The sequence below is a fragment of the Danio rerio genome, chromosome 7 (assembly GCF_049306965.1).
Source record: "Danio rerio strain Tuebingen ecotype United States chromosome 7, GRCz12tu, whole genome shotgun sequence".
NCBI classification, from domain to species: Eukaryota; Metazoa; Chordata; class Actinopteri; order Cypriniformes; family Danionidae; genus Danio; species Danio rerio.
Window position 1 is genome coordinate 63,158,002 of NC_133182.1, and position 14,614 is coordinate 63,172,615.

Here is a 14,614-nt window from a genome sequence, read left to right on the forward strand (position 1 = left end):
TCAACAAAGTACTGGAAATATTCCTCAGAGATTTTGATCCATATTAACATCAAACATCATCACGCAGTTGCTGCAGATTTGTCAGCTGCACATCCATGATGCGAGTCTCCCGTTCCACCACATCCCAAAGGTACTTGACTGGATTGAGATCTGGTGACTGTTGAGGCCATTTGAGTACAGAGAACTCATTGTCATGTTCAAGAAAGATAATTTGTGCTTTATTACATGGCATGCTTTCCTGCTGGAAGTAGCCATCAGAAGATGGGTAAACTGTGGTCATAGGGGGATGGACATGGTCAGCACCACTTAGGGCTTTGTTGTTGACACGATGCTAAATTGGTACTAATGGGCCCAAAGTGTGCCAAGAAAATATCCATCATAATAATGATGGATTCATGCTTTCATGTTGTTGACACCAAATTCTGACCCTACCATCCGAATGTTGCAGCAGAAATCGAGACTCATCAGACCAGGCAACGTTTCTTCAATCTTCTATTGTCTAATTTTAGTGAGCCTGTGTAAATTGTAGTTTCCTGTCCTTAGCTGACAGGAGTGGCACTCGGTATAGTCTTCTGTTGCTGTAGCACGTGTTGTGCTTTCAGAGATGCTCTTCTGGAGACCTTGGTTGTAACAAATGGTTATTTGAGTTATTGTTGCCTTTCAATCAGCTGGAACCATTCTGGCAATTCTCCTCTGACCTCTGGCATCAACAAGGCATTTGTGCCCACAGAACTGCCGCTCACTAGATATTTTCTCTTTCTCTGACCATTCTCTGTAAACCCTAGAGATGGTTGTGCATGAAAATCCCAGTAGATCAGCAGTTTCTGAAATACTCAGACTAGCCCGTCTGGCACCAACAACCATGCCACATTCAAAGTCACTTAAATCCCCTTTCTTCCCCATTCTGATGCTCACTTTGAACTGCAGCAGATCGTCATGACCATGTCTACATGTGTAAATGCATTGAGTTGCTTATTAGAAAATTAGAAAATTGCGTTAACAAGCAGTTGGACAGGTGTACCTAATAAAATGGCTGGTGAGTGTACATTCAGTGGTGCTACAATGAATGAATGAATTATTTACTTTAAACAGCAGTTTAGCAAAAATACTACTCGATCTTGAATAACAGCCATTTAACTACACTGTTATAATCTAAATGTTCTTTTTTTACTGTATTGGCGAACGTCAAATAGGAACTGAAAGCCTCTTGGCCTAAGTTCAAGTTGTGTCTGGCACTTCTAGAGATCCACTAGGGAGCCAATATTGCTTCCATCCTCGTCCTCAGTGATGAAGACAGCTGTGTAAATGTAGGTCAAACCACTGCTGAATCGGAGACTCTCCTGCTCCCATAATGCCACATCAGATTTACCATGACTGCAAGAAACCTGTAGTGTTGTTCATTCACACATGTGCACATAAAAATGTCATGTAAGCAAACCTTTTTGATGACATGCAGTAATCCATATATCCAGGGTAAATACCTGCATGCTGACAAATGTGCTGTGCTTTTATGTATGTATGTATTTATGTATGTATGTATGTATGTATGTATGTATGTATGTATGTATGTATGTATGTATGTATGTACGTATGTACGTATGTATGTATGTATGTATGTATGTATTTATGTTTGTATGTATGTATGTATTTATGTGTGTGTGTGTGTGTGTGTGTGTGTGTGTGCGTGTGTCTGTATGTGTGTATGTGTGAGTGTATGTATGTACAGTGCTCGGCATAATTGAGTAGAGGCCATTTAAAAAAAAATGATATTTATGTCCATTTCGCAATGAATATAGGCAATGTATTTTGGTGCATTTAAACAAAACAGATTTATTAAACAATCTTTAAACAGATATATCTAATAAAATATTTTTTCAGTCATCAAACATATTTAGAAATTGAAAGATAATACAATAAAATGTATACAAAATATTGCAAAAATAAACTAAATTTTCAACTATATTTTTCTATTTTTCTACTACCATGTTTGTAAACATTCAGAATGTGCGCACAGGGAGGTGGCAGAAACAAAAAAAAAAAAAAACGGGAGCGCTAGCCTTTACAGCGAGGGAATGACATCTGATGCCATACAGAGTTTGTTGTTGTCTTATAAATAAGATATATTGATCACACATTATACATATTATTTACATAATGCTTTCAGCATATTATTACAGCTCGTCATCTACTAATAAGCACAGTGCATTTAAACAAAACAGATTTATTAAACAATCTTTAAACAGATATATCTAATAAAATAATTTTTCAGTCATCAAACATATTTAGAAATTGAAAGATAAAACAATAAAATGTATGCAAAATATTGCAAAAATAAACTAAATTTTCAACTATATTTTTCTATTTTTCTATTACCATGTTTGTAAACATTCAGAATGTGCGCGCAGGGAGGTGGCAGGAAAAAAAAAAAAAAAACAGGAGCGCTAGCATTTACAGTGATCTGGCAAAATTAACGTTAAAGTGAGTGGTGTTCATCTGACAGGTCATTTGCGATACCACCCTCCCAATGGATATTGGATAAGACGAAATAAATGACCAAGCATCCAGCCCCAAATATACTATCTCATTAAAACTCCAAGTGATTTTACTAGAGAGAAGTTAAAGGTCTACAAGATTCAAAACTATGTAGTGTTAAAAATCGAGGTTCTGCTTAGCCAAAGACAATAAAAGAAGACAGAGTTAACGTTATACAAGGCCTGGGTAATTAATCACCAACACTCAAAACTACTGCATTCTGACAGTGAACTTCACCTGTACCGCAAAGATGTCTGGAGTTGGCAATAAAGCAGTGTGATGTATGGTAAAATTTAAGTTTTCTATTTTTGGACTTTTGAATTCGGCATCCTACCGCAAAACACAAAATCTTTACTATTGCAACCTGTCTTTTTTTGCAACCGGGGACCCTTGTGACGTCATGTGTGACGTAGTTTGGTAATTGATCCATATATGCTGAGCACTGTGTGTGTGTGTGTGTGTGTGTGTGTATGTATGTTTGTAAGTATGTATGTATCTATATGTTTGTGTGTTCGTGTGAGTATGAACACTTAGATTGTTACGTATAATTATTAATTCTTTCTAAATTCATTTTAGAAAAAAATTGATTATCAGACAAATTTTAAGTCCTCATAAAAAGGGAAAAATTGGATCAAAATCCCGGCCAATAGTCAAAAGTTTGTTCATCTGTACATTTTTACAGTTTTTAATTGAGGATTTTATTTATTTGTTTCATTTATGTATTTAATTATTTAGTTATTAGGACATTATTCTGCTGCATTTGTTGTATATAAAAGGTTATTAAAAGATTACTGTAATATGTGAAATATGTTACATTTCAAATGAGCCTTCATAAATCAGTCTAATATGCTGATTTCCAAAAGTAAGTTGCTGCTCTGAGCTCTCTGCCCACTTTCCAGAGCGTTTGACCCAAAACTCAAAACGTCAGTTTGGTTTTGATTCGCATGTCTATTGTGTGCTTGCGACATTGCAATTCTTGATCAAAGTAAAAGTTCATTATCAGAATGTATTTTAAAGCATTGACTGTGCCAGATTAAACTTCATATTGTGTGCAAACTGAGATATTAAACAATACTGTGAAAATTGTTTTGTGAAATTGAAAATACCTTACTGGCAACAGTTACAAATCTCAAAGTGCTTTATATAAATTGGAATAAAAGAAAAGAAAAAACAATTGCTGTAAAACTAATTACTTCAGTATTTAGCATACTGTACAATTACAGTAGTTTACTGTTTTTTTTTACCACACTGAACCACAACATTGCATTAACAAATATTCTGTACATTACAGTTATGTTTACTTAAATTTGTTTCATAGTAAATATTTAATGAATAGCTCTAATCTGTAACTTGCAGAATATACAAATGAAATACAATTTTAATTTGCCGGTGCTGTAAAATAAAAAAGAACAACTAAATCATTAACTGGACACAAACTTTTGTATAATTGTTTTAAACATTACATAATAGCATTAATAAAAATAAAACAATAATTAGTTAATAATTAGTTATTTGTTTTAAAAACAAATTAGCCTGGGCAACAGAGAAGACATGCTGGCATGATAGAAATAAATCTTACAGATACAATCTAATGCACATGAATTGCATATAATAGCAATTTTACTTTGTAAAGTGAGTGTGTGTTTTTTGTCCTCAGTTTGCAACACTGTATTTATATAACCAATTATTTCCCAGAATGCATTGTACATCTACAGTAATATAGTGCAAACTGCATACACAGGATAGAGCTGTTGAGTATACCAAATATTACTAAAGTCCCTACCAAAGGCAAGTGATTTTACTCAGCAGCCACTTTGAAACGCCTCTTGAGCATTCTGTCAGAATGGGAAAACATCAAATTCTCTCAAACTGTTTGCCAAGCTAACAATTACATTACATATTTGGAATCACCAATTAAATTAAACAGCATCTGCCCAATACATTTTGTTTCTAAACGTCCAAATCAAACAAAATCTGCATATTTTCAGGTTGCCCGAGTTAATGCGCATGCACACTTAACAGGAATAAGATCACGACACCAAACTCATTTATGGCAGTATTACACATTATCATCTTTTGGATAATGCTTTGTCATGCGCTGCTCTTTTAAAGTAATTCACAACTTGGTCTTGAATCTCCTCCAGAAATGACAGCGACTCTTTGTTTACCAGTTTGTGGGGGTTTGAGTAGTTGTTGTCATGTGACGTGCATTTGACAGGGCAGACTGTATCTTGTGTTTGTTTCATACAGACAACAAAGCAAAACACTTTTGTTTTTGTGTGTAGTTTAGTAATTTAAATGTGAATATTTCTAGCTTTATGTGGATATTTTTCCTATGTCTATCAAGCAAGTATTTACTGAGATTCCAGTGCATTTGTCGATCAACAAACTGTCCAAAAGCACACGTCTGGTCCGAGCTTTTCCTCCTGATAAACGCTAGTCTATATAGCAATCAATGATTGGTACTACTTCGCATTACTGTGAACAACAACATGTACAGTAACAAACTGCACGGAGCTTATATACAGCAAGAAGCAGTTGAGAAAAACAATGTTATACAGTGAAAACTGTCTAAATACAAACTGCCAGAAATAATTAAATTAGATGACAGCAACATAATCTGTGCTGTTAATATGAATCAATAAAAAATGATTCATATTAAAATGTTGTTATGAATCAATCACACATCAATCAAATGTGATTTTACATGAATGAAGTTATCATCACAGTGGCACAGTGGGTAGCATGATCGCCTCACAGCAAGAAGGTTGCTGGTTCGAGCATCGGCTCGGTCAGTTGACATTTCTGTGTAGAGTTTGCAATACTTGTTCTCCTAGTGTTGACATAGGTTTTCTCTGTTCTTCTGGTTCTTCTGTTTCCCCCACAGTCCAAAGACATGCGCTATATGAGCTGGTGTGTGGTGTGCGGTCTGGTGCAATATAGCTGCTGTCACATCATCCAAGTGGATGCTGCACACTGGTGGTGGATGAGGAGAGTCCCCCTTACGTGTAACAGGCCCGGATTGGCTAATCGGGAGGACCGGGAGAATTCCCGGTGGGCCGGTCCATTTTTTTGGCCGCGAGGGCCGGTGTCCCTAGCTCCAGAATATGTTGCTCTCAGCAGTCACACTTTTTTAAATATAATTTATTTATTTACTTGACCACAGCCTTCTTATTTATTATTTTACCGCAGCTCTGCTCTTGTTATCTATTTTATCGTAGCCTAGTGAGCAGTATGCAGCCTGCAGGTTAATGATGATATATCTAGATAAGTCAATATTTAATGTACAGCTTCTGTGGTACAGTGGTTAGCACGTTAGGTGAATACCTGGCCAACCAGGGTTCGGTCCTCGTCTATGAAGATTTTTTTTTTTTCATTTTTATTGTTAAGACATATAATACTGTAAAGGTTGTTGAACATTTGAAGTTCTAAAACAGCTGTTTTCTCAAAAAAAGACGTGATAGTGTCATTAGAAACTGAATTGGAAATTACCTTATTTTAAGATAGTCAGTGGTGAACTGAGGTGGGCCGGTCTAAGGCTTGAAACTCCAGGGCTGAAAAAGAGTCCCACTCCGGCCCTGACGTGTAAAGTGCTTTGAGTGTCTAGAAAAGCTTTATAAATGTAAGAAATTATTATTATAGGTGAATTGAATAAACTAAATTAACCGTAGTGTATGTGTGTGAAAAAGTGTGTATGGGTGTTTCCCAGTGTTGGGTTGTGGCTGGAAGGGCATTCGCTGTGTAAAACATATGCTGGATAAGTTGGTGGTTCATTACACTGTGGTGACTCCTGATAAATAAAGGGATTAAGCTAAAAAGAAAAGGAATAAATTAATATATTATCATATTTATCATTTAAATGAGATAATAAACAAAACAGGGCAGCTTTTTAGGAGCACACTGTATATTATATATAACATGTTATATCATTGGTAATTTATTCAGCTTGTTGTTTGACTAATAATTGTACCACATTCATTAACAAGTGACAAAAAAAGTAATAGAAACACCTCTTTTACAAACTTTTAGCTTAACCACAATCAAAGGTCTTTCCTGTAAATAAATCATCTATAAATCTCTCTGTTCTCTTTTTTTCTTACTGTTCTGCCTTTTAACTTCTGCTCTGTTTCTGTGTCACTTCAACTTACCATTATAATTTCACATGTCCACCATTGTTGGCTGTGTTATTATTGCTTCTGCTGTTCCTCATCCACAAGTACTTTTGATCAGAATCTTAACATTTAGAAAAGTCGTTACTAGTGATAAAACAACACAGATCTGGAGTGGAGCTTAACTCTTTTTTTCCTCCCTCAGGGGGGCTGTGTTTCTCATAATTGTCCTGGAAGTTGCTTAAATAAAATGAAAAACAGCAGTTGATGACCACTGCCTGTTTGTGCATTTAAAGTTATTTTGTGATTTTTTTTTTTATATGGTTATATTGAGTTTTCACACAGCTTGTCTTTACTCAGCTTTGTGTTGCTCTTTTGATCTTTTTCCTAGTCTCTGTGAGTGACTAGTAGCACATGGTGCCCACATGTTGTGCCGTGCATTCTTTGTCTCAGTGTCCACACACACACATACGCGCGCACACACACAAACTCACTCACATTCCACTCCCTAACTGCCAACTCAAGTGGCTTTTACAGCTCGTTCACTTCCGTGTAATCATGCACCCTTTAGTTATGTGTGCGCTACTCATAGACACAAATTGAAGATATCTTCATTTACTAGAGTAATTACATGTGCTTCTGTTCACATGTGCCATTGCCATGGCAGTATCAGTGTGGCTGAATGAACTGGAGTTGGTATGCTTGTGTTTGTGTGACAGAGAGAAAGAGAGAGAGAGAGAGAGAGAGAGAGAGAGAGATTTGGGCAAAGGGTAGTCAGGCAGGTGCAATGACAGCTGGTCTGGGCAGCTCAAACCGAGGGGGAGGAAGAGAGTGGTGAAAAGATGAAGTACTTATAGTGGCATAGAGAACAAGAAAACGTTTGAATTAAAGAAAAATAAAAGCCCTTTAGAAATAGACCTGTTCCAGCATGTGCCTTTTGATTTTTCCATTGTGAAGCAATGGGCAGTTTTAGCGTTTTTTTGGCTTCAGTGCTTGTTTCTGTAGACAGACGATATTTTAATATGGCGTATGAGTCACTTCACCAGAACCACAATGAGCTTATGCTTGTTCATAAGGCACTTGTGTGTGTGTGTGTGTGTGTGTGTGTGTGTGTGTGTGTGTGTGTGTGTGTGTGTGTGTGTATCTGGAAAAGGAAGATGAAGTTTGTTTTGGAAAAGCCTCTGAGGGAGCAAATGTTTGCAGAATAGGGAAAGAAAGAACATTAGAGAGAGAAAGGGGGTGTGCGAGCTTTGTGAAGACCATTTATAGCTTTGTGGAGAGAGAGACATATTAACTAGTCTTTATTGAAAGAGACAACTTTATAGAAAGAAACCAAATTGGCAGACTGAAGGAACAAGAGGAGAAAAAATACAGAAGCGTATAATTGAAGGTTGGAGCCTCCACTTTCTTCAAAATACGATTAAAACTCAGCCAGGGGAATGGTGAGGGTTTGAATGTGAATCAGGGTTTTGATTTGAATTAAAACTACATCATTAGAGAAGTTGGTTGTAAGACAAAGAGTCTGACGCCATGCTCACTAACATTGAGAAAGAACTGCGGACAGATCTGTTTCATGGCCAGAGCCTTGCCAGCAGCCCAAGGCCAAATATGTGAACTGGACTGATAAAAATATCCAAACACAGCAGTGTTTCTCTAAACAAACAGGCTTATTGGAATCTGTGCAGAATCCCATTTCAGAAATGTTTTGCTGCTGCTCTGTGTTCAACGTATGACTTTTTCTGTTCTGATGTTTTGTTACTCATGATGAGATGTGCTGCTAGAACTTGCCTAGATGTGGAAAGTTAAAGACAAGATGATAATGTTGGAAAATTTGGAAATTTGGGGAAAATATTTTATACACTTTAATCTTTTTTTGATCATCATCAAAATATTCTTCTTCTTTTTGTGATAATAAATATTATTATACATGTATTATTATATTATACTATTAAATCAGGCTCCAAGAAATGGCAAATGATCAGAAGTGTAGACTTTTTTTAAAACTTATTTTTATTAGAGAATACAACCTTGCATATAGTACAAAAGTGTAACAGTTTTTTTGTTTTTTTGCATGCTAGACCATCCATTTCTAGCTACCAAAATTGTAAATACATGTACAGAACAAAAAAATAAAAATAAAAACAACCTTAGGACACATAAAGAGATAAAATAATAATAATAGATTAAAATAATAATAAAATAATAGTAATAATAATAATAATAATTGTGAAAAAATATATAAACAAAAAAATTTTTAAAAAAGAAGAAAAAAGTGGCCTTGTTCTTTTATACTTCACGAGTTCAGCATGGCTCATTACAGAAGTGTGGACTTTAAAGTAAGATTTTTTTTTTATTTTATAAAAGAAATGAACACATTATTTCAAGTATGCATTAAATGGATCAAAAGTGTGACAAAAAATTATGTTTCAAATAAATGTACTTTTAGGGCAACGCAGTGGTGTAGTAGGTTTTGCTTGTGCCTCACAGCAAGAAGGTTGCTAGTTTGAGCCTTAGCTGGGTCTGTTAGTTTATGTGTGGAGTTTGCATGTTCTCCCTGCGTTTGCGTGGGTTTCCTGCGGGGGTTTTTCTGCGGGTGCTCCGGTTTCCCCCACAGTCCAAAGACATGCGGTACAGGTGAATTGAGGTAATTGGCTAAAATTGTCCGTAGTGAGTGAATGTGTACGGATGTTTCCCAGAGATGGGTTGCTGCTGGAGGGGGATTCGCTACGTAAAACATACGCTGGATAAGTTGGCGGTTCATTCCGTTGTGGCGATTCGGAATAATAAAAGGACTAAGCCGAAAAGAAAATAAATGAACGAATAAATGTTCTTTTAAACTTTCTACTAATGAATGAATCCTAAAAAAATGCTATAGTTTACACAAAAAATAAGCAGCAGTTTTGATTAGAAGTAATGTTGATTGTTATTTAGCATATCAGATTAATAAAGGCCAATTAGGCATGGGACGATTTCAAGGTTTACAGTGGTTTGGAAAAGTCAAGGTTTTAACATTGCCAGAATTTTTTTTTATACCGTTCCTACGGTATATGTAGTTTTTTAAATGTGTTTTTTTGCTATATTTTATTTAGTTTATTAGGACAACAGTATCTCCAGCAGAAAATGACCCTCCACAACAAAAGCTATTGTTCCAAATTATTGTAAATGTTTCTCAAAATAAAATATATTGTGTTCAAATGGCATTTTTTTTATACAGACATATAAAAAGAATATATTTTAGAGCAGGAATCACAAAACCATGATATTTATATTATACTGTCTCAATCTAATACCAGCCCATGCCTAATGCCAATTGATTTAATAAAATGATTTCCTTTAAACCTGAAATTAACTGTTTGAGTGACACAAGAGATACCTCTAGTGGTGAAGAAACAGCATTACACTGACCTTCATTAACCCTGGGTGCTATTTGTGTAAAACTGCTTTTAAAGACTGACCCCAAGTCACTTTTGCAGACATTCTAGAGTCATCTATGCAACCAGCGTCACTGTGTTTCTATCATCTCTGCCTAGCTACTCTTTCCTCACTGGATTTCTCGGCCCTTTGGGGAAAAAGTGAGAGCTTTAGGGGACTCTTAGTATAGTTGTGCAATTTCCAATTAGCTGTTACTTCTAGGCGGTATCCTAATAGACATAATCTTCATCCATACGGATAGTCCATGTGCTTCATGATGCTTATATTTGTGTATTACAGGAGGAGGCCATTCCAGAGCTGGAGATTGATGTAGATGAACTATTGGATATGGAGAATGATGTAGATCGTGCTGCAAGAGTCAAGGTCCCCTTCTCAAGAATGACACTCTCAATGATTTTTCAAACATTTTCTTCTACTTTTTCTTTTTTTTATCTGACCTTTTTATGCTTCTGTTTTTCAACAGGAACTGTTGGTAGACTGTTATAAACCTACTGAAGTGAGTATAATCAGCTCATATTCAACAGTATTCAAAAATATGCACACTTTTGAGACATTTTACATCTCAAAACCTAGAATTATTCAGTGGAATTGATTGAAACATACTGTATCGATGCATACAATGAAAACGGGATTAAATTACACAGACGTTAACATGAAACATGATAATTGTTCTTACATTATAAATATTTCTGGGCAAAAAATGTTTTAATAATTTACAGTTGAAGTCAGAATTATTACCCTCCCTTTAAGTTTTTTTCTTTTTACAATATTTCCCAAATGATGTTTAATAAGAGCAAGGACATTTTCATGGTATGTCTGATAATATTTATTTTGGCTAGAATAAAAGCAGTTTTTAATTTTTTAAAAAACTTTTTTAGGTTAATATTATTAGCCCCTTTAAGCTTTTTTTTTGATAGTCTACAGAACAAACCACTGTTATACAATAACTTGCCTAATTACCCTAACCTGCCTAACCTAATTACCCTAGTCACTTTAAGCTGTACGGAAGTGTCTTGAAAAATATCTAGTCAAATATTATTAACTCTCATCATGGCAAAGATAAAATAAATCAGTTATTAGAAAGTTACAGAAATTGGGGGGCAGGGGGTTAATAATTCTGACTTTAACTGTATATAAGTGTGTACTATGTATACAGTAGTCAACATTTGATCAGAAAAGTTAGGACAGAAACCTATTGGACAACACCCAATACTGTAACTGACTACTATATTTATTTTGTATATATGCCAGGGTGTCTGCGGGATCTTATACTGCAGTAACCAAGGCAACGGCATCATTTTCTGCTGTTCTAAGGGGACCACCTGCTGGATTTGCATTTTTATTCAGTATATGAAAAATATTTTAGTTTAGGATTGGTATCTTACAATCAGTATTTAGTAAATATACTGTAGGTTAAAATGTCGCCAATGTTACCAGTTGAAACCAAAAAGGCTGATAAGAGTAAAGAGTCTAACCTAAACCTAAAGAGTCGTAGAAAAGGTCTTAAAATGTAGTAAATTTAACTTTCTGAATTCCTGTATAGACCCTGAATAAACGCATAAAAGATATTTAGATATAAAATATATACTGTATGTAATTAAAAATATATACTGTATCTACTGTATGTATTATATATATATAAAGAGTTTTGTATAGTATTGTTTTTATGTATAGTTGAAGGCAGAATTATTATCCCCTGATTAGCCCCCTGTTTATTTTTTTGCCAAACTTCTGTTTAACATTTAACAGAGATTACTTCAACACACTTCTAAGCATAGTTTTAATAACTCATTTCTAAAAACTGATTTATTTTATCTTTGTCATGATGATGGTAAATAATATTTGACTAGATATTTTTTAAGACACTTCTATACAGCTTGAAGTGACATGTTATTTATGTTAACTAGGCAGGTTAGGGTAATTAATAGTAATTAGGTGATTGTATAACGATGGTTTGTTCTGTAGACTATCGTAATAAATAGCTTAAAGGGGCTAATAATTTCAACAATAATATGTTTTTTTAAAAATACTGTGAAAATCTCCTTGCTCTGTTCAACCTTATTTGGGAAATATAAAAAAAAATTACAAAAATAAAAGGGGGGCTAATAATTATGACTTCAACTGGATGTGTCTATATCACACTTACATAATAATAGACACATGTATTATGTTAAAACTAATTTTATTTTGGAAGTGATTGATCGTGTTTGCCATAGATGGGTTGCAGCTGGAAGGGCATCCGCTGCGTAAAAACTTGCTGGATAAGTTGGCTGTTCATTCCGCTGTGGCGACCCCAGATTAATAAAGGGACTAAGCCAACAAGAAAATGAATGAATGAATGGTTGATCGTGATTAATCTTTGTCCAGCGCTAATTATAAATAAACAATCAAAAAGATTGTGGTAGGCAGAGTTTTAGGACTTCTGTTAGGACTTGTCAGCTGTCTGATGTCTGCTAAATGTATTTTCTGTAGGAGTTTGTAGCTGAATTGTTGGACAGGATCCGTGGCATGCAGAAGCTCAGTACTCCTCAGAAGAAATGAAGCTCCAGCCGCCTCCACCTTTCCTCATCGTATCCCGCTTCTCCTTTTGCAATTTAGGGGCGTTTCTATTTACCCCTGAGCAGGTGCTCATCCTGTCCCTGGGCTCTGTTGCATCTGTTGAGAAGGAGGTGGAGGGAAAGTTACTGGAGATTCAATCAGATCCTTATAAGCAGGGCTTATTTTTTTTATAATTTTGTTGTTTTATTTGTATTATTTTATTCTGTTTGGCTTTTTTTGTAAAGGAGGAACGAATTTTGAAATGTTTTGGAATGTATTCTTTTCTTGTTGTTACACATTATTGTGCATATTAGTCTTTATGCATAGTATAATGTTATTTTTATGAATTAGTTTTCTTAGAATTGTACCTTTTAAATATGGTTTCAGAGCTCCCTGCACTGTCTCAATGAACACATGGACTAAATCAGTTGTGAAACTGTGACGTTCCTTGGTTTAAAATGACTTCAGAGGAGATCAGACAGAAGCGGCCTTGTGGATTTTTTCTTTTTTTTTCTTTAAATAAGTGTTCAGGAACATTAAAGAACATTTTAATTAAAAGGAAAAAAACAATAAATAAAGCAATCAAAGCTGTTTGAAGCAAGGGAGTTACTTCAGATTTGTGATATTAACAGGGGAGGGAACAGTGAGGCTTTGATACTTTAATTTCCCCCTGTCTTATACACACACACACACACACACACACACACACACACACACACACACAAAAACACACACACACACACACACACACACACACACACACACACACACACACACACACACACACACACACACAAATCCATGGGCATCACCACCCTCAGGGATCAGGAGAAATTACCACGTACACTACCACAACCACAGCTGCGGCTCTTGGGCCTCACACACACAAACATTCACAGATGTGCATGCTGACTCTTTCAGAGATAGGGAGGGACTGGATGATAGCAGGCTAGACATGCTGCAGTACGTCACAGTCACTGGCAAACGTATGTAAAAAAATTAATCCTCTCACGTGACTCTCCTAAATCATCTTTCCAAGGATGCCATCTGCTCTTTTTGTCTCAGCCAATCAAATACTATAATAAGAGGGCTAATACTCTCACTCGGTGCTCTTGAAATTCACCAATCCAACATTTCTAGCAGGAGTTTTAGGATAGCGATTTCTATCACATACTAACACATCTACAGTATATGAATCATTCACTGAAACTCATCCTGTCATTCGCTTGGGAGTGATATGAAGTCAGGTAGAATGACAGATGTCCACTTGTTTTATTTTTTCATTATTAATAAAAACATTTATTTTACTTTTTCCCTATTTTTTTTACCTGCCCATCTGCATTTCATTTTACATGACAGTCATGTTTATACTTTCAGATGCTGCCTTAGGTTACATTCGTTCTGACAACCAAATAAATAAAATCATGTTAGATAAATACACAAGGGGGAAAGGAAATAGAAAAGACCTACACAAGTTGAATTTTCTAGAATAAATAAAATTGTACTTTCAGTGATTCTTTTTTTTTCTAGGAAAGGAAGTTGACTATATTTGGAGCAATTTTAGATGCATTAACATTTATTAACAAAATTTAATCATCTGTTGTGTGGACCTTGTAGTACTGTTGATTTCTCTGTTGTGTCCAATGGGACGTGCAGATTAAAATAATTAACTTGACTTTAAAAAAAAATAATAATACAGATTTTGGAAATGTTAGAATTTGTGCTCGAGGTCATACCTTTTAAAGGAAAAAAAAGTATATTGTAGCAATACTAAACTGATTTGTTTTTTGCCCAGTTTTTACACTTTTATGCAAGTTTAATAAAAACATGTAAAACTACTTTGTCTGCTTCTTTACTTATGTCTTAACTGTGTATTGCTCATATAAGAATGCTTTACTGTTGTTAGAATAATCATCATATTTAGTAATGGAATATGTTTATCTCCGATTCATTATACAATATCACAAACAAGCTTTCATCAGGGAAACCTTTCAGTGGGTAAA

The 14,614-nt window shown here is 35.2% G+C and overlaps 1 protein-coding gene across 2 annotated transcripts in view; it reads left to right on the top strand.

Moving 5' to 3' along the window:
- The window catches only part of ppp1r14bb (protein phosphatase 1, regulatory (inhibitor) subunit 14Bb), a 37,180-nt gene extending 22,731 nt beyond the window's left edge, over positions 1–14,449 (top strand). Inside the window, exons 2-5 of one of the 2 annotated variants that reach the window (XM_073905906.1) lie at positions 10,353–10,436; positions 10,537–10,569; positions 12,546–13,288; positions 13,387–14,449. In XM_073905906.1, coding sequence (XP_073762007.1) covers positions 10,353–10,436; positions 10,537–10,569; positions 12,546–12,614 — 186 coding nt within the window. In that variant the 3' untranslated portion in view covers positions 12,615–13,288; positions 13,387–14,449. 2 annotated transcript variants of the gene reach the window in all.
- The last annotated feature ends 165 nt before the right edge of the window (positions 14,450–14,614 follow it).